We start from the raw sequence: 22,075 nt of genomic DNA on the forward strand, positions 1-22,075 counted from the left end.
TTCTTATAAAATTTGATATTGTAATGACTTTAGAAGTATTCATGAGACTCAAATTACAGTCAGCATAAGAAAGACAGTTCATAAGATGAACACAAGGGAAGAGAAGAAAAAATAATATTAAAACAGGGAGGGGGACAAAACATGAGACTCTTAAATATGGAGAACAAACAGATGGTTACTGGAGGAGTTGTGGGAGGGGGGATGGGCTAAATGGGTAAGAGGCATCAAGGAATCTATCCCTGAAATCATTGTTGCACTATATGCTAACTTGATGTAAATTAAAAAATAATTAAAATAAAATAAAATAAAATAAAAAGGACAGGTCATAATTGACAACCATTCTTTTCCTGAACTGGGCTTACCCAGACTTAGGAAACTCATCACTGGATGAGATTGTTTGAATGGTGTTGAAGGTGCTGTCTGATCCTAGCACGCAGAGCAGTGTACTTCTGAATAATGGGTTTATTTTTCTCTAATGGGCTCTTGCAACTGTGTAACTGACCAGGTTTCTTTTGAGAAGGAGTCAGTTTCTCATGTTCAGGCCTAGCATGGATGGGTCCTTCTAGGACATGTTGTGTTATCATTTCTGAATCCACTTGAAGCTCCCAGGATGTTTTATTATGTTAGTTAGCTTTCTACATCAGGTTAGCTGCCTTACCCACATCCTTACTGGAAAAATGTGGGGGGTTAAGGAAGAAAAAGAAAGGGGAAAAATTGAATTGTTAAAACTTAGACATAAATATAATCTTCTAATGACAAATTACAAAATCTAATTTTTCTAAATTTGCAAAAGTGGTAACTAAATTCCTCTTAAGGGATCAATATCCTTAATGTTAAGTAGCTTTGACAATAAATAGCTTTAATTTGTATGATGTTCATGGGTATAACAATCTTAAGCCACAATTGAACATCACTTCCAAGTTTAATACTGTGAGATCCTTGTTAACTTTCTTAATCCCTGTTTCAATTTATTCATCTATAACATGGTGGTAATTACATGTACTTTGAACAAATCTTAACCTTCGTGCACCTCAGTTTTCTTATCTGTCAAATGGGTATAAAATAGTACCTATATCACAAGTGTATTGTGAAGATTAAATAAGCAGGCATATATAACAAATTTAGGAAAATTCTTTGCACAGTAAAATGTAATTATATTATTATTATTCCTTATACACTTATTTTACAAAGGTTTTATAATTATCCAACATTAATTTCCCCAACTTAGGGGATGGAAATATAGGTTTACCAAAACTGGTGTTATAGTAGACTCTTAATTGGGCTTAAAATGACTATTAAAAATAATGTATGGATGGGGTGCCTGGGTGGCTCAGTCAGTTGAGCATCTGACTTCGGCTCAGATTATGATCTCACAGTTCATGGGTTTGAGCCCCACATTGGCTCTGTGCTCACAGCTCAGAGCCTGGAGCCTGCTTTGGATTCTTTGGGTTTTGTGTCTCCCTCTCTTTCTACCCTCACCTCTTATTCTCTGTTGCTCTCTATCTCTTAAAAATAAATAAATGTTAAAAATTTTTTTTAAATGCATGGTCTGCCATTGTTTCTGTGGGATTCTTTGCTCATATTCATCCTAAATACCACAGGAGTTAGCTGCTACAGAGCTGTAGTTCTCCACTAGGTGATTCAGCACCTTCCCCCCCACCCACTACCCCGCTTCTCCGGGACATTTGGCAATCTAGAGTCATTTCTGGTTGTCACAACTGGGGAGGAGTGTGCTAATGGCATCTAATAAGGAGAGGCCAGGGAGGCTACTAAACAGCTTAAAATGCACAGAACAGGCCGTGCAATGAAGAATGATCTAGCCCAAGAACCCATAAATGGACCCACAAACGTATGGCCAACTAATCTTTGACAAAGCAGAAAAGAATATCCAATTGAATAAAGACGGTCTCTTCAGCAAGTGGTGCTGAGAAAACTGGACAGCGACATGCAGAAGAGTGAACCTGGACCACTTTCTTACACCATACACAAAAATAAACTCAAAATGGATGAAAGACCTCAATGTAAGAGAGGAAGCCACCAAAATTCTTGAGGAGAAAGCAGGCAAAACCTCTTTGATCTTGGCCGCAGCAACTTCTTACTCAACATGTCTCCAGAAGCAAGGGAAACAAAAGGAAAAATGAACTACTGGGACCTCATCAAAATAAAAAGATTCTGCACCGTGAAGGAAACAATCACAAAAACTAAAAGGCAACCAATGGAATGGGAGAAGATATTTGCAAATGACATATCAGATAAAAGGTCAGTATCCAAAATCTATAAAGAACTTATCAAACTCAAAACCCAAAAACCAAATAATCCAGTGAAGAAACAGGCGAAAGACATGAATAGACACTTCTCCAAGGAAGACATCCAGATGGCCAACTGACACATGAAAAAATGCTCAACATCACTCATCATCAGGGAAATACAAATCAAAACCACCATGAGATACCACCTTACACCTGTCAGAATGGCTAACATTAACAACTCAGGCAACAACAGATGTTGGCAAGGGTGCGGAGAAAGAGGATCTCTTTTGCATTGTTGGTGGGAATGCAAGCTGGTGCAGCCACTCTGGAAAACAGAATGGAGGTTCCTCAAAAAACTAAAAATAGAACTACCCTACAACTCAGCAATTGCACTACTAGGCATTTATCCACGGGATAAAGGTGTGCTATTTTGAAGGGACACATGCACCCCCATGTTTATAGCAGCACTATCAACAATAGCCAAAGTATGGAAAGAGCCCAAATGTCCATTGATGGATGAATGCATAAAGATGTGGTATACACACACACACACACACACACACACACACACACACAATGGAGTATTACTCGGCAATCAAAAAGAATGAAATCTTGCCATGTGCAACTATGTGGATGGCACTGTAGGGTATTATGTTAAGTGAAACTAGTCAGAGAAAGACAAATATCATATGACTTCACTCATATGAGGACTTTAAGAGACAAAACAGATGAACATAAGGGAAGGGAAACAAAAATAATATAAAAACAGGGAGGGGGACAAAACATAAGAGACTCTTAAATATGAAGAACAAACAGACGGTTGCTGGAGGGGTTGTGGGAGGGGGGATGGGCTAAATGGATAAGGGGCACTAAGGAATCTACTTCTGAAATCATTGTTGCACAATATGCTAACTAATTTGGGTGAAAATTTTAAAAAAATAAAAAATAAAATAAAAGAGTGATCTAGCCCCAAATGTCAATAGTGCCATGGTTGAAAAATACTAGGATAGAATTTTGTGACCAAAAGGGGAATAACAGAAGGAATTGGCATAGAGCTGATGGATATCAGAATCTTTTTTACTCAGTTACTGCTGTTTCTGTATGTTTTTTTTTTTAAATTTTGGTTTCTCCTTTTGTCAGAAGCTTAAAAAATATGGTAAAAAAAATAAGGAAATGTGATATCATATAGTTTAAAGAGTCCCAGAGACTGCCATTACCCACCTGAATTACTGCTAAATTCATGAACTGGTCTATTTTCGAAAGGCCACTTAGACCCAAATTAAGAATCTCAAAAAGGTGCTTCAGAGTCTACATCTAACATACATCCTAGAGAAACTGTTGCGTGAGTGAGTCTACAGGGCTTTGCAGAACAATGTCATTGGTAATGGTGAAAAGTTAGAAAATCTAAATACCCATTGAAAAAAATGGATGATGGAAAAAATAATCATAAAAGTAAATGAACCAAATATGTATCAAGTGGCTGGAAGTCAAGCATAATTTGAGTGAAAAAAAAAACAAGTTGTTAAGCTAATATCATTTCTATAAAATTTTTAAAAACAAAATAATACTTTACCAGTTAAGGTGGTGTTTGGCTGTATTTAAAGAAATGTAATGACAGTGGCTTAACAAAAATAGCCGCTTATAATTCTGTCCTGTAAGAATTCACCTGAAGGTGATCCAGATACCAGTGGCTCTAAGGTGCCACCAGGCAAGTCCCGCAAAGTGAGGGATGGGACAGTTGTACAGTTGACCAGGCTTGGTCCAGAAGGGGAACAGGGTATGTGCATGTCTAAATAAGTTTAATTAGTCCACCTTTACTAGAGGACTCAACAAATTATTTTCAGAGATGCTGAAGCCTCTACCCAGGGTTGTTTGGTCACGGCTCATGGCCCATTCTATCTTCTGCTCTTCCATGGACAAGATGACCAGATGGTAACTTCCATGTCACACATTGCACCCACGCTTTAGATCTGAATCTGAATATACCCACTTTTACCAAGAAAACAGTGGTTTTCTTAGAAGCCTCACTTTCTAAACTTCTGCACTAAGCTTCTTGACCAAAACTATGTCAAATCTGTCCCTACTCATCCCTCCAGTCTTTAGCTGCACCAGAGGCTGGGAGGGGGGTGTGAAAAGACCTTCCTGGGACAGGACCAGGGTTCTGATAGAATGTTAGAAGGCAATGTGACAATGATTAAGTAGGCAATTAGAATTGTCTGCCTCGGGGCACCTGGGTGGCTCAGTCTGTTAAGCGTCCAACTTCGGCTCAGGTCATGATCTCACCGTCCGTGAGTTCGAGCCCCGCGTCGGGCTCTGTGCTGACAGCTCAGAGCCTGGAGCCTGTTTCAGATTCTGTGTCTCCCTCTCTCTGACCCTCCCCCGTTCATGCTCTGTCTCTCTCTGTCTCAAAAATAAATAAACGTTAAAAAAAAATTTAAAAAAAAAAGAATTGTCTGCCTCAAATATTACATAATGTTTAAAGCTAAATAATAAAGATATAAAAACACGGACTGGGAAATTATATCCCAAAGTTATGGAAGTGTTTGCCTCTAGAGAGGGAGAAAGAAGAATATAATTGAGTAGGAGTACAAAAAAGGATTTTTACTTAATCCCCACTTTATTTATGTATGTAATATGAAAAAAATCTAAAGCAAATGTGGCAAAATATTAAAATTGTTTTGATCTGGGTGGTAGATGCATAAATGTCATCTTCAGTTCTTTCATGTAATTTTTCTAAATTAAGGGAAAATCACCACTTTTGTTAACCTTCAACATTCCGAGGCTAGTGGTCAGTATTCTTTTGCCTTGCAAGAAAGGGAGACATGCAAGTATGTACCCAAATAATGAGACAGGAGAGCTCTGAAATGAGATTTCCAGGGAGCTACATTACCACTGACCACTAAGCTGGGCCATTTTTGGAAGTTCTGACTCCCAACCCCATATTGTATACAGTGTCTCCCAGGTGCATACTCTGAAACAATTCAACTAAGATTCAAGCAGAACTATGGGGAAGGAATTTTAAGTATTCATGATTCATCTTGTTCTCACTGAAAGTCAGCATAAAAGCTTGCACATACAATGTTTCCAAATAGCTGACTGTCCTAACATTTTCTTTCATAAGAGATAGGTCACACAGGATACTCATACAAGAGGTGTTTTTATGAAAGCTACTTTATCCACCCCACCACCAAAAAAAAAAAAAAAAAAAAAAAGTATAATGAATTATTTTCTAAAGCTGATGATTTCGGAGCCTTCATTTTCATGAAAGTCAAAGTCACCCCCACTCAGTAATGAATTCCTTTTGGATGCAATTCAGACTTTCCAAGGTTACCAATTCAGGTTTCACAGAAAAAAAAAAATCATACCAATCTGACAATAGATATCCAGGAGAAGTTGAGGGACAAAAAGTTAAGGAAGGTGAAAACAGGATGAGGTGACTGGGCGTTTAATGTAGGCTTGGAGAACTTATTTTCATGCCAAAGGAAAGAAGACAGTTTAGAATGGGTTTTAATTTATGCAGATGAAGAAGTCAGAGGAGGAAGAGAAAGGAAGACTTACTGTTTTAGTTTCACTTTTACCTGCTGCAGAGTCACATTCTCCTGACCTAAAGTGCCTCTCTGAAAAGGAAGAACCTGGAAGGGAAGTGAGGGGTAGGGGAAGAAGGGGAGGGGAGGGGAGCAACGGAAGGAGGGGTGGGAGGGAGAAGTGGGTCATGGAAACTCAAAAGGTCTTCTTTCTGTAAAAGAACCCCACATCTTCCCTGTCACTGTGTTTTTCTTTTATTATCTTAATTGTTTTAGAAAACGTGAAAAGGTTTCAGTGTGGGAAAGAGGATAAGTGAGTTTTAGATTTCCCAGCTCCATTAAATATGGAAAAGGAGACAAAAGAAATCACTCTGACATAATTAATCCTAGTACCACAGAAACAACAGCAACAGTTTTCTTTGAACAAGTGTGCACAATACCAATCTCTCATGGGGAAGAGGCAGTCAAATTACTTTAATACTACTGAGGTTGGAAGCTGCTGGGAGCAAACCAGTTCAGGGCCCAAGGAAGTAGAGTGGTAATTTAATCCCTTTCTGATTATGCTAACAGATGTTGTCATTTTATGGATGTGGCTTTGGACCTACTTCCAGGGACATCAGGACAATTTTGCTGGTCAAAGCTAAGTTTGGAAAATTTCAAACCAATGGAAAAGCAAATCTATTTAGATTTTTAAGTTGGTTTGTGCTCAGTGCTGCTTACTTGTGGAATAGAATCATTTCACAAAGCATTCCTGCCCAGGAATCAGAACCTCTGTTCAGACCCAAAAACTTGTTCAGACCCAAAGACCTGACCTTTGCAAGTGTTTTGGCCACTCTGACTGTTCATTTCCTCATTGCTCAAGATAAAAAAAAAAAAAAAAAAAAAAAAAAAAAATGTTTCTAGAGCAGTTGTGAGGGATTAAAACAACTGATGTGAAAGCATTGTGTAAACTCTAAAATGTTGGGCAAGTGAGATTATTTTAAGGGTATTACAGATATTATGTGTTATTGGCAGAGAAGTAAACAGGTTTAAGTTTTTGGTTTTGTTGCATGTTTTTGTTTGCATTTTGCTTTTTTATGCAGGTCATTTTGGTCTCAAACTTCCCGTTCAATAGAGTATGTCTAAGATGACCCTGCTTTTATTTCTTCACTTTCAAAGAGGTAAGGTGATATAATATCCCTTCAAGCTCAAACACTCCAAAGCTATGTGACTCAAAGTACAAATAGAGAGCAGAATCTATAGATCTAATCTACCTTGAGCAAAATCCTCGTGTGGACAACAACTGAAAGGAAGTCAACAGTATGACACAAAGTGAGACACTTGAAGCTAAAAAGTAGAAATTTTAATAGTTGATGTTTGCTTGGGCTTCTCCAAGAAGTTGGAGAAATGAGGTCTGTATTCTTTGGAAGATTCTGATTGAAAACAGGATTTTTATTCCATTTTAGAAAAGCCATAAGGCAAGGATGCATTCTCTGATAGCCGCTCAAATATTTCCTGAACATTATCCCTTTCGAAGGACTGGAGCTTTGATGAATGTGGCTGTCACCCCCAGAGACGACATGTACCGCATAACAAACAGATCAGCGCCTCGGTGTTTGGTCTTCTATGGAGGAACACAGAAGACCAACATTCTAGGGTAAGCTTATTTTGCTTGGTGCCGATTTTACGTCTGTGCAGGTAGGTGTGCCATTTTCAAACACAAATTACCAGGATGCTACAGATCACCAGCACTCAGGCTGTGAAGAGGCACATGTGTGCCGCAGAACCAGAGACGGCTGTGAGTTCAGTCAGGTCTGACTCAACAGTCTCTGAAGTAGAAGCAGCAGCAGACCCAGAAATACCAGCCATTGCCCACTCATGGCTGCTGACTCTCAAGCCAAAATAAACTGGGCTGACTGAACTTTTTTGTCACATCTGATTCAGCAGCATGCGGCTTACTGGGCTGCTTTCTCCAAAGAGAGAAGTGGTGGACATCTGCTCTTAAAAATGACTGACGTGCTCTCCAAGCTAGCATTTTCTCTAAAGCTTTCACGCCATATATCGCTTACATGAAATTTTAAACTTCTTGAACAGTATTTGCAGAGTTAGGGAGACATTGTGATCTGATCTTCAAGTACAGAGCAGGCATGTTTTCCTTCTAAGATGTGTTGCTGTAATTGAGATTGCTGAATGTGATGGCCCCAAGTGTTCTTCCTTTCAGGCCAATGAATGTTTAAAAATAAATCTCGCTGCTCCCTCCCATGTACCAAATGAGCATCTTCTGCCTTGGACATCTGCTCGGAATACTTTAGATTATCCTGAAGGTCCACATGATGCTTTTAAGTCTCCCATGGTGCTTTCAAATGAATGGTGCCCCACCACTTTGAGTCTAGAAATATGGCTGAGTTCAGACACAAGCCTCTGCAGAATAGCGGCATCCTTTGAAAGAAGGCAGCAGATTATAGCCAAAGTCATTATATGACCAAGATGAGCTCTTGCAATGTTTGAGGGATCCCACAGTGGCCATCCTACAGTGATCAAGAGCCATCAACCTACAAAACATGTTTTCAAAAAACAAACAACGTTCATTCCTTTTAAATCAGTTTTCTCAGATCTCCTTTCTTTTTTGCATCCCCTCTCATATTTCAAAGTGTGTGTTGGGAGCAAGGCCCGGGGACTTCAGGTTCTACACAAAACCTATAGAGAACCAAAAGGAACTCTTCACAGGCATGGAGATAGGTGGGAGGTAGCAAAGTTTAAGGAGGCCATAGGGCATTTTTTTTTGGAAAGACTATGGCTATATATTTCCTCAAAAGCAAGGGGAATGTCTTATTCATTTGTGTATATCTCACATGGTTAGCAGTGGCTTGTGTATAGAAGATATTAAAAGATATTTGTTGATGCCATTGATAATTCACAGAGCAAAAAATTAGTCCACATGTACCATGAGAGTCTCCATGGGGCACAGAAAGATGAATAAAATAAGGTCCCAATTCCAGAGTCTGCCACAGGGGCACCATTTGGTCCAGACTTCAAAGTCACAAAAGGCCTAAAATACAGACATTTTTCAATTTTGCACATGAGGTTATACATGCCTTCATAGAGGTAATACTGACAAGATTGAGACCTGAAGTTGTTCATCATACAGATTTAAACCAAGCCACAATATGGGGTGCCTGGGTGGCTCAGCTAGTTAAGTGTCAACTTTGGCTCAGGTCATGATCTCTGTTTGTGGGTGGAGCCCAGCGTCAGGCTCTGTGCTGACATCTCAGAGCCTGGAGCCTGCTTGGGATTCTGTGTCTCCCTCTCTCTCAGTCCCATCCTTGCTCACTCTCTCTCTCTCTCTCAAAAATAAATTAGCATTAAAAATTAAAAAAAAATAAATTAAGTCACAATTTTGGAACTCTTCTGATGTTTTGAATCTTTAAAGATTTAATTAATATGATGTCTTATTTATGTTTATCTATCCAGATATCATCTATCTATCATATTTCTACCCAAAATAAAATATTCACAAATGAATGGCTTCCAAATTATTAATTAGTTAGGGGGTTGGGGTTCTCTGTGATTTTTACCCTCTTCCTTTTAGTTTTCTGTATGTTTGAAATCATTACGTGGAACATGTAAGACTTATACAGTCACAGAAAAGCAATATCATTACATCGTTACACAAAACAAGAAAGAGGATTCGGCAAATGTATGAATGAGGAAAGTCAATCAAAGATGACAACGTAGCTTGAGCCAAAATGGCTGGAATGATGGTGGTTGCGTTAAGAGAAATAAAAGGTTCAAGAAAAGGAACTGATTTAAGAAAGGGCGTGTTTTGCGTCCCAGTGTGGACGTGTTGACCTGGAAGTGCCAGAGGGGCATCTGCATGGAGACGTGGAAGAGAAGCTTGGGGGAAAGCTGGCAGTACAGACAGAAGAGATCATTGGTAGGAGTGAAATTGCGAAGGGATAGATGAGCCCAGATGGACAAGATAGAATTTGTAGTTTAGAGAGTGCAAGAGTCAACAGACCCATGGATGGAGAAGGAACCAACAATGAGGGAATATGGGAACTGAAAGTGAGGGTCTCACAGCACCACAGGAGTAGAGGGGACCACAAGGAAGAGGCATTCCACAGCACCCAAGGCAGAGTGTTAAGGAGGAAGATGGCTGGGAATGTCTGTTGTGTTGGGTGATTAGGTTTTCCCTATGTTCACACATAGGAGTAGGTAAGCATTATGTTCTCAAAGAATAGTTAACTTTAGGAAAAGCTCAAGAAGTGACAATAAATGAACAAAGTAGAATAAATAGATCCATAGGATGATTTTAGTTTTGTAAAAGAATTAACGGCATAAATAAACAGAAAAAATAATGCACTCAATAGTAGTTTTTAAGCAGCTACTATGTGCTAGCCACTGGGGACAAAAAGATGAACAAGACAGATACCCTTGACCTTTACATTTTCATGACAGGTAGGATAGAGAGTAAAGATGATTTCAACTAGTGAAAAATGCTAGGAAAAAGAAATAAAGATCGATATCGTGGAGATTATTGAGGAAATTAAAAAGTGATGGGCTCTCTGAGGACCTTGCATTTAAGTTGGAATCCAAATAAAAAGGATCCAGGGTGAGGGTTTCAGGAAGCACCAGCAAGAACAAAGTCCCCAAAACAGAAAAAAAAACTTGGTGTTTTCTGGGAGCAGACAAAATTTCAGTATGTCTGGAGCTGTGTGGTTATTATAATAGAATATAAGATATGGCCCATGCCCTCAAACAGCTCACAGGTGTGGAAGAGACAGACACACAAACAAATCATTACATACATTATGATAAACATGAGGACAGAGACAAGAACAAAGTGCTGTGAACACACAGTAAAGGAGGAGAGTCAGTTCCGTAAGCAGATAGATGTGATCTTTGAGCTGAGCCTTTGGAAGCTTCTGGGGTTTTTGTTTTGTTTTTGTTTGTTTTTGTTTTATTTTTTTGCCAAGATTGGTGACCACTGATGGGCAGTATTGCTAGAAGGGGGAATCTTTGTAAGGAGCAGGGGAAGGCAGCACTTAGGCAATATAAACAGAAATATAAATAAATAAATAAATAAATAAATAAATAAATAAATAAATAAAGGAAAAATTACAACTGTCAGCTGAGAAGACCTGAGAAGAAGAGAGGAAAACTTCTGAGAATCACTGACCTGTTGCTTCTCCTGTAGCCTCTAGACTGGGACCATGATAAGTGATAAATCCCCTAGCTCTACCTAGCATTGTTTCTTTGAGGGAAACCCTAGAAATCAGAGACCTGAGACTGGAGCATTTTATACTTTCAGACAATACCTGCACTCACTCTGCTGGAGTTCCTAAAGGCTACAGAAGATCTTGGCCAATGGGACCATTCTTCCTTCCTTTAGCCATCAAGTCTGGATGGGAAAATGGGCCACCCAGAAGAGGTAAGGGGTCAGTAGACAAAGAATCAGTAATAGAGCGGTAGCATTGCTAAAGGACTGCCTTTAAAGGCATTGCTAAAAAAAGAAATAGCAAAGTACGCAAACTTTACATTGCTGTGTAAAGGATAATGACATGTTTAGGGGAGCATGAGGCATGAGTACTATGTTATGGTGGAAGGGATGTGTGTGTGTATGTATGTGTGTGTGTGTGTGTGTGTGTGTGTGTGTGTGTGTATGTGCACCCATACATGCAAAGTGATGGGAAACAAAGCTGAAAAGTCAAATTAGGGCCAGCTTGTAAAACATCTTCAATGACTTTCCTGGGACTTTATGCTTGATCTTGTTGGCAATGAGGCATCATCATTTTGAATACAAGAGAGACATGATCCACTGTGCATTTTAGAACAGTTCTGAATGAAGTTTGGAATACTTAGGGGGGATTAAACCAGGAGGGTGGAGGGCCAGTTGAAAAATGACAAGAGTCCCTGATGCAAGAAATGATGAGACATTAAATGAGGGCATTAGCAGGTGAAACAGAAAGGGTAGGTTAAAGATTTAAAGAAAATTATGAACAGCATAACTGAAAGAATGTATTACTTGAGTAGGAAGGATCAGAAAGAAGAGCCATGGGTCAAGGATATCTCCAGTTTTCATGTAGGTGCCTGTGTAGCCGGCAAAGACTGCTAGCCATTATATGGAACACATGGAGGGGAGTCTATCGGGACTGGGGTATGGTCAGATAAGCGTTCTATATATACTGAGTGTGAGAGGCTTGCAGAGTGGCCAGGGGAGGTGCAAATCCAGGCATGGAATCCAGGAAAGAGATTGAAATTAGATACCCCAAATCCCCACAAGTTATAGAAGTTAGTTGAAACCAAGAGACCTGATGAAATAATTACAGCTTTTGACCCAGCTGTTAGCTGTCACTCAGGTCATTTGGGAACATTTGAATAATAGGGAAGAACATTCTTTGCCAGAAGGTAGAAACAATCCCCAAGATCCCAGAACCACAACCATCTGAATTCTCCAGCTATGCACTTGGCAGACGCTGAAAATCAGCATCCACAGAGAAAACATATTTTGTCTTGTAGATTCAAGTTTCCTTGCCCGAAATTCTTAGTTTGGATACAAAGACTATAAGATATCTGACATATGGTTGGTTTAGGAATTTTCGTTTTACTCAATAATATGATCAGACTTACATATGATCCATTTGATCACTCAGCACAATCAATTTTAAGCTGAGTAAATATTTGACAAAACCCTAAACAGCTTACATACACAAGTTAGATGGACTATGAATATGGACTTGGAAACAGATGCAAAGATTCTTTCCGAGTTTTCTTTCAGGGCTCTTCAGTTCTCTATCTCTCCTGGGGAAATCAGTTTGACTCTGTAATTCAATGTGAAATAACTCTGTGGTTTGTTTTGGTAGCTTCATAAATGTCAGGAGGTGTGAAAGTGTCAGACTGGCCATTTCAAAGTTTCTCCATGGTATGCATCAAGAGCCACTGAATTGTTTTGGTTGGTTTGATTTTTCTGTGGTCTTATAGATCTATTCATTATTTAATTTCCCAAGGTTTCAAGCTTCATAAGGCAAGCAGAATTTCACATGGTTTAAACCTTTGATTCATCTAAAGCGTCTAAAGATCATTCTTAGTTATAATGGCAAAGTCTATATTTTCTTGAGTGAAAATGATTGATGTGCTTTTGCTTTATTTGCAGAATGATATTGGAGTGTCTACACGTGGCAGAAGGCTCTGTAAGCTGGTGAGGTTTGTTTTTTATTTTTTATTTTTTATTTATATATGAAATTTATTGTCAAATTGGTTTCCATACAACACCCAGTGCTCATCCCAAAAGGTGCCCTCCTCAATACCCATCACCCACCCTATCCTCCCTCCCACCCCCCATCAACCCTCAGTTTGCTCTCAGTTCTCAACAGTCTCTTATGCTTTGGCTCTCTCCCACTCTAACCTCTTTTTTTTTTTTTTTCCTTCCCCTCCCCCATGGGTTCCTGTTAAGTTTCTCAGGATCCACATAAGAGTGAAACCATATGGTATCTGTCTTTCTCTGTATGGCTTATTTCACTTAACATCACACTCTCCAGTTCCATCCACGTTGCTACAAAAGGCCATATTTCATTTTTTTCTCATTGCCACGTAGTATTCCATAGTGTATATAAACCACAATTTCTTTATCCATTCATCAGTTGATGGACATTTAGGCTCTTTCCATAATTTGGCTATTGTTGAGAGTGCTGCTATGAACATTGGGGTACAAGTGCCCCTATGCATCAGTACTCCTGTGTCCCTTGGATAAATTCCTAGCAGTGCTATTGCTGGGTCATAGGGTAGGTCTATTTTTAATTTTCTGAGGAACCTCCACACTGCTTTCCAGAGCGGCTGCACCAATTTGCATTCCCACCAACAGTGCAAGAGGGTTCCCGTTTCTCCACATCATCTCCAGCATCTATAGTCTCCTGATTTGTTCATTTTGGCCACTCTGACTGGCGTGAGGTGATACCTGAGTGTGGTTTTGATTTGTATTTCCCTGATAAGGAGCGACGCTGAACATCTTTTCATGTGCCTGTTGGCCATCCGGATGTCTTCTTTAGAGAAGTGTCTATTCATGTTTTCTGCCCATTTCTTCACTGGGTTATTTGCTTTTCGGGTGTGGAGTTTGGTGAGCTCTTTATAGATTTTGGACACTAGCCCTTTGTCCGATATGTCATTTGCAAATATCTTTTCCCATTCCGTTGGTTGCCTTTTAGTTTTGTTGGTTGTTTCCTTTGCTGTGCAGAAGCTTTTTATCTTCATAAGGTCCCAGTAATTCACTTTTGCTTTTAATTCCCTTGCCTTTGGGGATGTGTCGAGTAAGAGATTGTTACGGCTGAGGTCAGAGAGGTCTTTTCCTGCTTTCTCCTCTAAGGTTTTGATGGTTTCCTGTCTCACATTCAGGTCCTTTATCCATTTTGAGTTTATTTTTGTGAATGGTGTGAGAAAGTGGTCTAGTTTCAACCTTCTGCATGTTGCTGTCCAGTTCTCCCAGCACCATTTGTTAAAGAGGCTGTCTTTTTTCCATTGGATGTTCTTTCCTGCTTTGTCAAAGATGAGTTGGCCATACGTTTGTGGGTCTAGTTCTGGGGTTTCTATTCTATTCCATTGGTCTATGTGTCTGTTTTTGTGCCAGGTTTGTTTTTTATTAATAATTGTTTTTAAAATCACTAAAATAGGGTCGCCTGATTGGCTCAGTTAAGCGTCTGACTTCGGCTCAGGTCATGATCTCACAGCTCGTGGGTTCGAGCCCCATATCAGGTTCTGTGCTGACAGCTTGGAGCCTGGAGCCTGCTTCGGATTCCATGTCTCCCTCTCTCTCTGAGCCTCCCATGTTCACACTCTGTCTCTCTCTCCTTCAAAAATAAATATTTAAAAAAAGCTCAGGGATGTGCAAGTGTTGTTTAAAAAAATAAAATCACTAAAATAATGAATACTTAAGACTTTCAAATTGTAAAAAGTAAAGCAGCCACAAAAAAAAAAAAAAAAAAGAATAGAAAAGGTGGGAACATCTATGATCATCAGAAACTTGGGGATCATTTTGTAGGTTTACCAGTCACTTGTAAAGATGAATAACATTTATAAAAAGAGTGACATACTAACCTCATGGTTTGCTCCCTTAGTTTGACCTAGCAAAATATCGAAGTGATTGTTCCTTAGCAGCACTTATGCATCTGCTTTATTCCTTTAAAAAGCTACACAGTATTATGTAATATAGCTATTTCATAATTTAATAATAATCCTATGGATGGACACTATGCTGCTGCTATAGAAAATACTGCTTTGAATGGCTTTATACCTACATTTTTGTGCACATTATCTGTAGGATACTTCCTTGGAAAGCTGAGTTGCTGGGTCAGATAACAAATGTATTTTTAACTCTGACTAATATTGCCAAATCATCTTCCAAAGAAGTTATACCAATTTATATCCTCACTTGCAATGAGTAAGAACGCCTATTTCCCTTGAGTCCTTCTAATACAACATCCTAAAACATTTTTGAATCTTTGCCAACCTGATAATTGAAAAATGGTATCTTGTGGTTTTGTCTGCATTTGAAAAATGGTATTTCACTGTGGTTTGATTAGCATTTCCTTAACTATTCCTTTTGCATTGAATCATATATCTTTTGCTTATTTTTCCAAAGGATTTGTTTCTCTTATTTGTAAGAGCTGTTTGCTCATTATGAGAAAAATAACAATTTGTTACATTTGTTGCAAGAGTATTTACCTAGTTCATTATTCAATTTTTGAATTCACTTACGGTTTTTTCATGATGCTAAATTTTTTTAATTTTTTTTTTTTTTTTTGAGAGAGAGAGAGAGAGAATGAGTGGGGGAGGGTCAGAGAGAGAGGGAAACAGAATCTGAAGCAGGTTCCAGGCTCCAAGCTGTCAGCACAGAGCCCCATCGCAGGGCTCGAGCCCATGAACTGTGAGATCATGATCTGAGCTGAAGTCAGAGGCTTAAGTGACTGAACCACCCAGGTGCCCCTATGATGCTAAAATTTTTAATTTTACAAGTGGAAATTTATTATTTGCCTATGGTTTCTAGTTTTACGTATAACTTAGAAAACATTCTCACAATTGCAATTATGATATATTTTTAAAATTTGTAATGTTTAACTCTTTGATCCATCTGGAAATATTTTGGACATAAGGGTTGAGATAGGTATTCAATTTGATATTTTAAAAACCTTAGGGGCGCATGGGTGGCGCAGTCGGTTAAGCGTCTGACTTCAGCCAGGTCACGATCTCACGGTCCGTGAGTTCGAGCCCCGCGTCGGGCTCTGGGCTGATGGCTCAGAGCCTGGAGCCTGTTTCCGATTCTGTGTCTCCCTCTCTCTCTGCCCCTCCCCCGTTCATGCTCTGTCTCTCTCTGTCCCCAAAATAAATAAACGTTGAAAAAAATTTAAAAAAAAAAAACCTTAAACCACATACTATACTTCGTCACCCCTCTACTCATGATTTATCATATATCAAAACCCTTATGTATTTCAACCTATTTCTTGACCTTATTCTGTTCCTTTTTTTCTGCCTGACAGAACTGAATTCTCTTGGTTATTGTAGCTGTATAATATATTTAAATATACTGAAAGCTCTTTCTCATTTTTTTTTCTTACTTTCAGTATTTTCCAGACTTTCTTTCATCCTTACTTTATCAAAAAGTCTTTAGAATTAGCTTGGGTAATCATTAAAAAGTAAAATCTTATTGCTGTCATTATGGTGGTTGTGTTAAATTTATAGATCAATTTAGGAGAAATTCTTTAAAATATCAAAGCATCTAACTGTTCTCCAATAGAAATGTAACTTATGATGCTATTATCCACTGAGGTCTTCAAAATCATTTTTGAAGTTTTCTTTACAAAAATCTTGTACCAAGTTTACCAAGTTTATTCCTATGTACTTTATGGTTCTAGTTTATATTGTAATGGAAATCTCTCATTCAAATACATATTTTATGTGATGTATGTTTATATAGAGAAAAGCATTGATTTTTGCATGATGTTAGATTATTATTTATAATACTGCCGTAGGTTTTTGCATGTTTTTCTTGGATGTTCAAGACTCAATCTTCTAGAATTAAATAGTAAACTTGACTTCTTTCTAATTTCTATATCTCTCATTTCTCTTGTATAACTGCACTGACACCATTCCCCAGAAAATGATAGTGATGTATTTCTGACACCTTTGGCCATTCAGAAATTTTAAACCTTTATTGATCTGTCAATCTTTTCTCTCATAGCTTCTGGGTTTCATGTCTTGCTTTGAAAGACCTTCCCATTCCCCAATGCTAAAGACACATTCCATATTTTCTTCTAATATTTTATAGTTTTCACTTTTACATTTAGTTCTTTAATCCATCTGGAATTTATTTCTATATATTGCGTGAGATAAAAATCTCACTTTATTTTTTCCAGATGGTTCACAAAATTTCCCAACATCATTTATAAAATTGGTCAGTCTTTCCTCGCTAGTTTGAAATGCCACTTTAGTCACATTCTAAATAGATGTGTTTTTTTTTTTAAATCCAAGTTTAAAAACTAAATGAAACTAATGACAGTAGACAACAAAGACAAGAAATGCAGACAGATAACAGACATCAAGATAAGGTTCTACACAAACTATTTAATGTGTATAATAAAATACAAAGGTCATTCATAGCAAAATAGTATAAATATAAATAATTCAGAGAAAATATTCTCACAAAATATTCTAGAAAGAAGGATTTAGAGGAGGGACATGTGTAAAATATAAGGTTGCAACAGTTGATTATTCGAACATTGTTTAAAGTTCCTCCCATCATAGGGAAAGTTATTTGAAGCCTCAAGGCTATAAATGTTCTCCAGCTGCCTTGTATCAGATATTAGCAAGAGTGGATAAGAATGTCCAGTAAGTAAAAAGAAGTTAGAAAAAACAACAACAACAAAAGGAACAGTCTCTTATAATTCAAGATTTTTTTTTTTATGTGCATCTTTAAGGCCCTGCAGTATATTTCAACATTCCACTTTCATAGAGCTGAAGTAGAGTGAAGGTGGACAGAGGCTTGGCCTTTTGCCTCTCTATCTCTCTTTTAACAGGCGAATGGATTCCGAATCATTGAAATTAAATGCCAAAGAGAATAGAAAGAAGTCAATGTTGAACTCTGAAACTTGGGAGGAAACCCTAAACCATGTGAACAGACAATGCATGCCTTTCCGGGGCTTTGGAAACTTTCCAATAAATAAAAAATTCACAATTAGTATTACAATAGTGAATCCTGGTACTTCTTGGCTCTTTCTGATCTTACAAGGCCTGAAATGCTGCCGCATGTGAATGGAAGCACTGCAGAGCCAACTGATAGATCTGTGCAAGATTTTTCATTTTGGAAGATTAGAGAGGATGTTATTGGCCGATACGAATTTTTATTTTTTTATGTTAGTTCCAGTTTATGTTATCTGTAAATAAAAATTAACAGAATGATGAAAGACAAAGACAGCTAGACATTTTGCACTATGAAGTCACGTCCTTTGAGACCTATCTTACTAAGGTGAAAAGTAAATCCACGAGATGGTTATAAGGTTTGTTTGCATGCAGCGTCGTTGAAACACGTACGCTGTTTTCTCACAAGGAGAAAATGTTTTTATGGAGGACATTTGATAGGGCTTCAATCAAGCCATTCAGGAACAACTACCACAACAATAACCACAGCACCACAAACAAGCCACTCTCTTAGGTGGCCGGGGATTAGCGTGTCACGTGTCTTGTGCAAGGCTGTAGAGAGGGATGGCTTACAACACATTGTACAGATGGTCTAAATCGTTATCTGATTAGAAATAAAATGGAAGCAAGTCCCAGGCTGTCAATCAATATATGGAGGTAACTACTGATCTAGCCACTTGACATAGCAAAGGCTGGGATGTTTTCAAACACTCCAACGTTTAGCAATCTACAATAAAAGTATACAATTAAATGAATACAATTCTAACTCTTGCCATCAGGGGTCCTAGGGATACAACCTGGATTTAGGTTTTGTTTTTAAATAAACAAAATGAATATAGGTTTTTTTCTGCTATAAAAACAGTCGAAAAGAGTGAGCGTACTGGCAGTTAGGTTAACAAATGCTGCCCTTAGCAGATTTTCCTGGAAAACCTTGTACAGCGTGTGTCTATTTTTGCCACTATTCATTGCCGAGTCGGTCCTCTGTGCTCTCTGCCATCCTGGCACTCTAAGGAAAGCAAGACTCTGGACTTCCCATTTCCCAGGCCTTTGGAGGAGTGCTAATTACAAAATACTTTACTTAAACACTAGGAATTCATTCACGAAGCCCAGCCAAGTCTCATTTTTGAAAGCATTTAAAAATATCCTTGCAACAGCTCGTACTACTTTATAGTTTATCTATTTTTAGATGTTCAATGTTTGTTTTGCTGGGAGAAAAAAAATTAAAACATGAAAAGTATGCCATGAGCAACTCTGCAGTAATAAGCAGCACATACATGTTGTGGAGGAAAACATTCAACATAAAACAGTCAACATAAAAACAGATTCCGCAAAGCACTCTTATAAATAGTAGCAGTTATTATTTTGCTTCCAATTGCTAAGCATTTTAAATAACACGCCCTTAAAAGTTGTCAAGTTCTTTACTTTATATAAATATAATTTCCTGATCTTAAGGTTCACAAAATTATTATGAAAATTACAAATGCACTCCGTTAGTTTCACATTTGTAAGTTTTATAATCATCACCTTGTTAAAATTAGAAACACAAGGAAGAAAAGGAAGAAACAGAAAGGCGTTATGAGGCACCAAAGCCATGAAGTGGAAAATACCAATTTCTCTGTATAAAAACAGAATTTGCCTAGGAAACTTTTTACCCAATGCTTTGAGCAGATATCATTCACACAGATTTATAGATAAAATTGTTCTGATTGGTTGTCACACAGCCACACCCAACTTAAGGTCATACTGTGTCTTATCTTTCATGTCCTTTTGAATTCCTCAGCATACTAACAAGCAGGAATTGTGCCTTGAACGCTAAAAGAAGAGTTTTGGAACTGCTTGCCCCACATGTAATTACTGCTATATAGTCAGGTAGCTTTCCACACTGCATCTTAAAAGCAAAAATCATTTCAAAAGGTTCTGAATGACCTCCATCTAGAAAGTACAGATGTGTACAAAGGGTAACGTATGGCTATTTCAACACTGGGGAAGTGAAGTCGTTAATGCAGGCAAGAAAAGCGAATTTTCTGACATCCACAATGCGGTGGCATCTTCTGAGCCCTGTCACTAATCAACGGCTGTTGGCTGTGTGTAGGGCTGATGCCAGCCTCCAGCCCCAGTACCTTCCCTGAGACCAAAGGCAGGCTCGGCTCCATAGTGGCAGCTCAGAGGAGTTCTGCCTACCACTGGCGGACTCCAGAAACTATGGTAACACTTAAAGGGACTGAAACACCTTTATTCACTGCTTCAGTGCTTCCTTGCTTCAACCCACATAATTCGACTTGGCAATGGAGAAAACGGTAAAGTAAAGAAAAATACTGACGAACACCACAAATCATGTTTCAGGGTGGAAATTGTGACTTTGCTAGCATTACCAGTATTTCCTGCCTCACAACCGAAATGGCTTGCTGTGAATTTCGCAGTGCCCAAGCCAAAAGCAATAAAATTTCTGTAAGAGCATATGCGCCATGACAGAATACCACATCAACCCAGAAAAATGATTTTCCTGGGAAGGTCTGTGCAGCGATGAAGAGGGCTCTCAATGCCATGGAAGCGGGGCAGAGATTTTCACTGCTTCCAGCTCACAGTGAGGTAATTTTAAAAGCACTTTTCCCTTCATTTGTTCTGCATTCACTGAATGTACATTTTTTGATGTCAGGGACATTGCAGAAAAGATCAGATGAGATAGTCTGACAATGGAGCCAAAGTTCAAAGCTTCTCTATTTTCAGGTAACAGCCGTGACAGTTTGTCTGCACTAAATCTTTTTGAGGGCATGTCACTGTAACCCTGTCCATAGCTTTTCAAACAGTTCAAGACAAACAAATCACTTAGTCGTTGAACAACTATAACATCTGATACCATCACACAGAAGTTGTAGCGAGAGCCACTAATCAAAGTTCTTTCCATTCAGTCGAAAAAAGAAAATTCCTCGGCTTTGGCTTAAGATCGCTTTTTATGTTGTTCCTTTGAAAATTATTACACGCCAAAGTTAAAAAAGAAGGGGGGGTGGTAGATTCTGTCTGTAAGAGGAGCCAGAAAGTCGAACGTTCTAGCTGCATGCTGCTGTCAGTAAGGAACTACGGTGTGGGGTGAGAGTGCTCAGGGGTGACAGGCAAGGCCTGCAAGGGGGTACCCAAGCCCCCATTAGAGCCACTCGCCCAATCTCCAGGTGAGATCCCACTCACAGCTGGCTCACACGGGCAGCTGTGCTCTGCTTTCAGTCTTCCTGGCCGATTTCGCAAGGAAGCACGGACATCCAGCCCCAGCACCACCAAGCGATAGAGTTGCAACACCACCACAAGGAAATTCTTTGCGGCAAAGAACACCAGCATCTGGTTTATCACTTTGAAATAGGTCATCAATATGAGACGCACGACAAGGAAGGGACCATCTTGTATGAAGATGCTGATTCCAATGTTCCACAGATCGGCACTGTACTGGCAAAAAAACAGACTGGGGAACCCCCTCATTGCCACAGACAAGGGGCAGACGACATGCTGTACTGAGAACACAAGACAGAACAATTAGCACATCCCTGAAATGTATAAGGCAGAATGAAATGGGGAAGAGTCATTAACAATGGGTGCTGTGCTAGTTAACAATTGGGAGTGATTCTATAATTTAATTCTGGGGGGAAAGGTGATACCACCCTTTACATTTAACACCACCCTTAGTCACCCCTTAACTATTTAATATCCTTAGTAATTTTATCTTTAAAATCAAGAATCTGTTATAATTTCAATAAAACACCAAAGAAAGCCAGTCATCATGTTTCTATCCATGTAACAAATTTTAGATCACCTTTTAGTCTGAATCCTGGGGAAAGCACAATTAGGCTAGCAAGAATATAGAACAAGACAAACTGCTGGGTCTGTCCTTGGGGTCTACTGCGTAAGGAGACAGCACAGCCGGGCACTGTAGGCCTCAAGCCAGATAGACTGGCTGCCTCGTTTTTTTTAGCAAGATTCTGGCCAAGTTACTTAACCTTCCTGGGCCCACTTCTTCCTTTGAAAACTGAGGTAACAATGATGTCTGTGAGGAGAGGGGCCCCTATTCACCAGTTCTTTTTGTTTCCACTAGCTCCTCTCTGATTTCTCACTTCTCTCTTTCCCTTTGGATAATGAATGACTTATCTGACTGCT

At 38.8% G+C, this 22,075-nt stretch overlaps 1 protein-coding gene across 2 annotated transcripts in view; it reads right to left on the reverse strand.

Annotated features, from left to right (window-relative positions):
* Positions 1-17,342: 17,342 nt before the first annotated feature.
* Positions 17,343-22,075, reverse strand: part of TMEM26 (transmembrane protein 26) — a 47,585-nt gene continuing 42,852 nt past the window's right edge. The window contains exon 6 of one of the 2 annotated variants that reach the window (XM_040485126.1): positions 17,343-21,435. In XM_040485126.1, the coding sequence (XP_040341060.1) occupies positions 21,011-21,435 (425 nt within the window). In that variant the 3' untranslated portion in view covers positions 17,343-21,010. The remainder of the gene's footprint in view (positions 21,436-22,075) is intronic. The other variant, XM_040485127.1, reaches the window with a different exon arrangement.

Source organism: Herpailurus yagouaroundi, unplaced genomic scaffold, assembly GCF_014898765.1.
Source record: "Herpailurus yagouaroundi ecotype Mexico unplaced genomic scaffold, PumYag 163, whole genome shotgun sequence".
NCBI classification, from domain to species: Eukaryota; Metazoa; Chordata; class Mammalia; order Carnivora; family Felidae; genus Herpailurus; species Herpailurus yagouaroundi.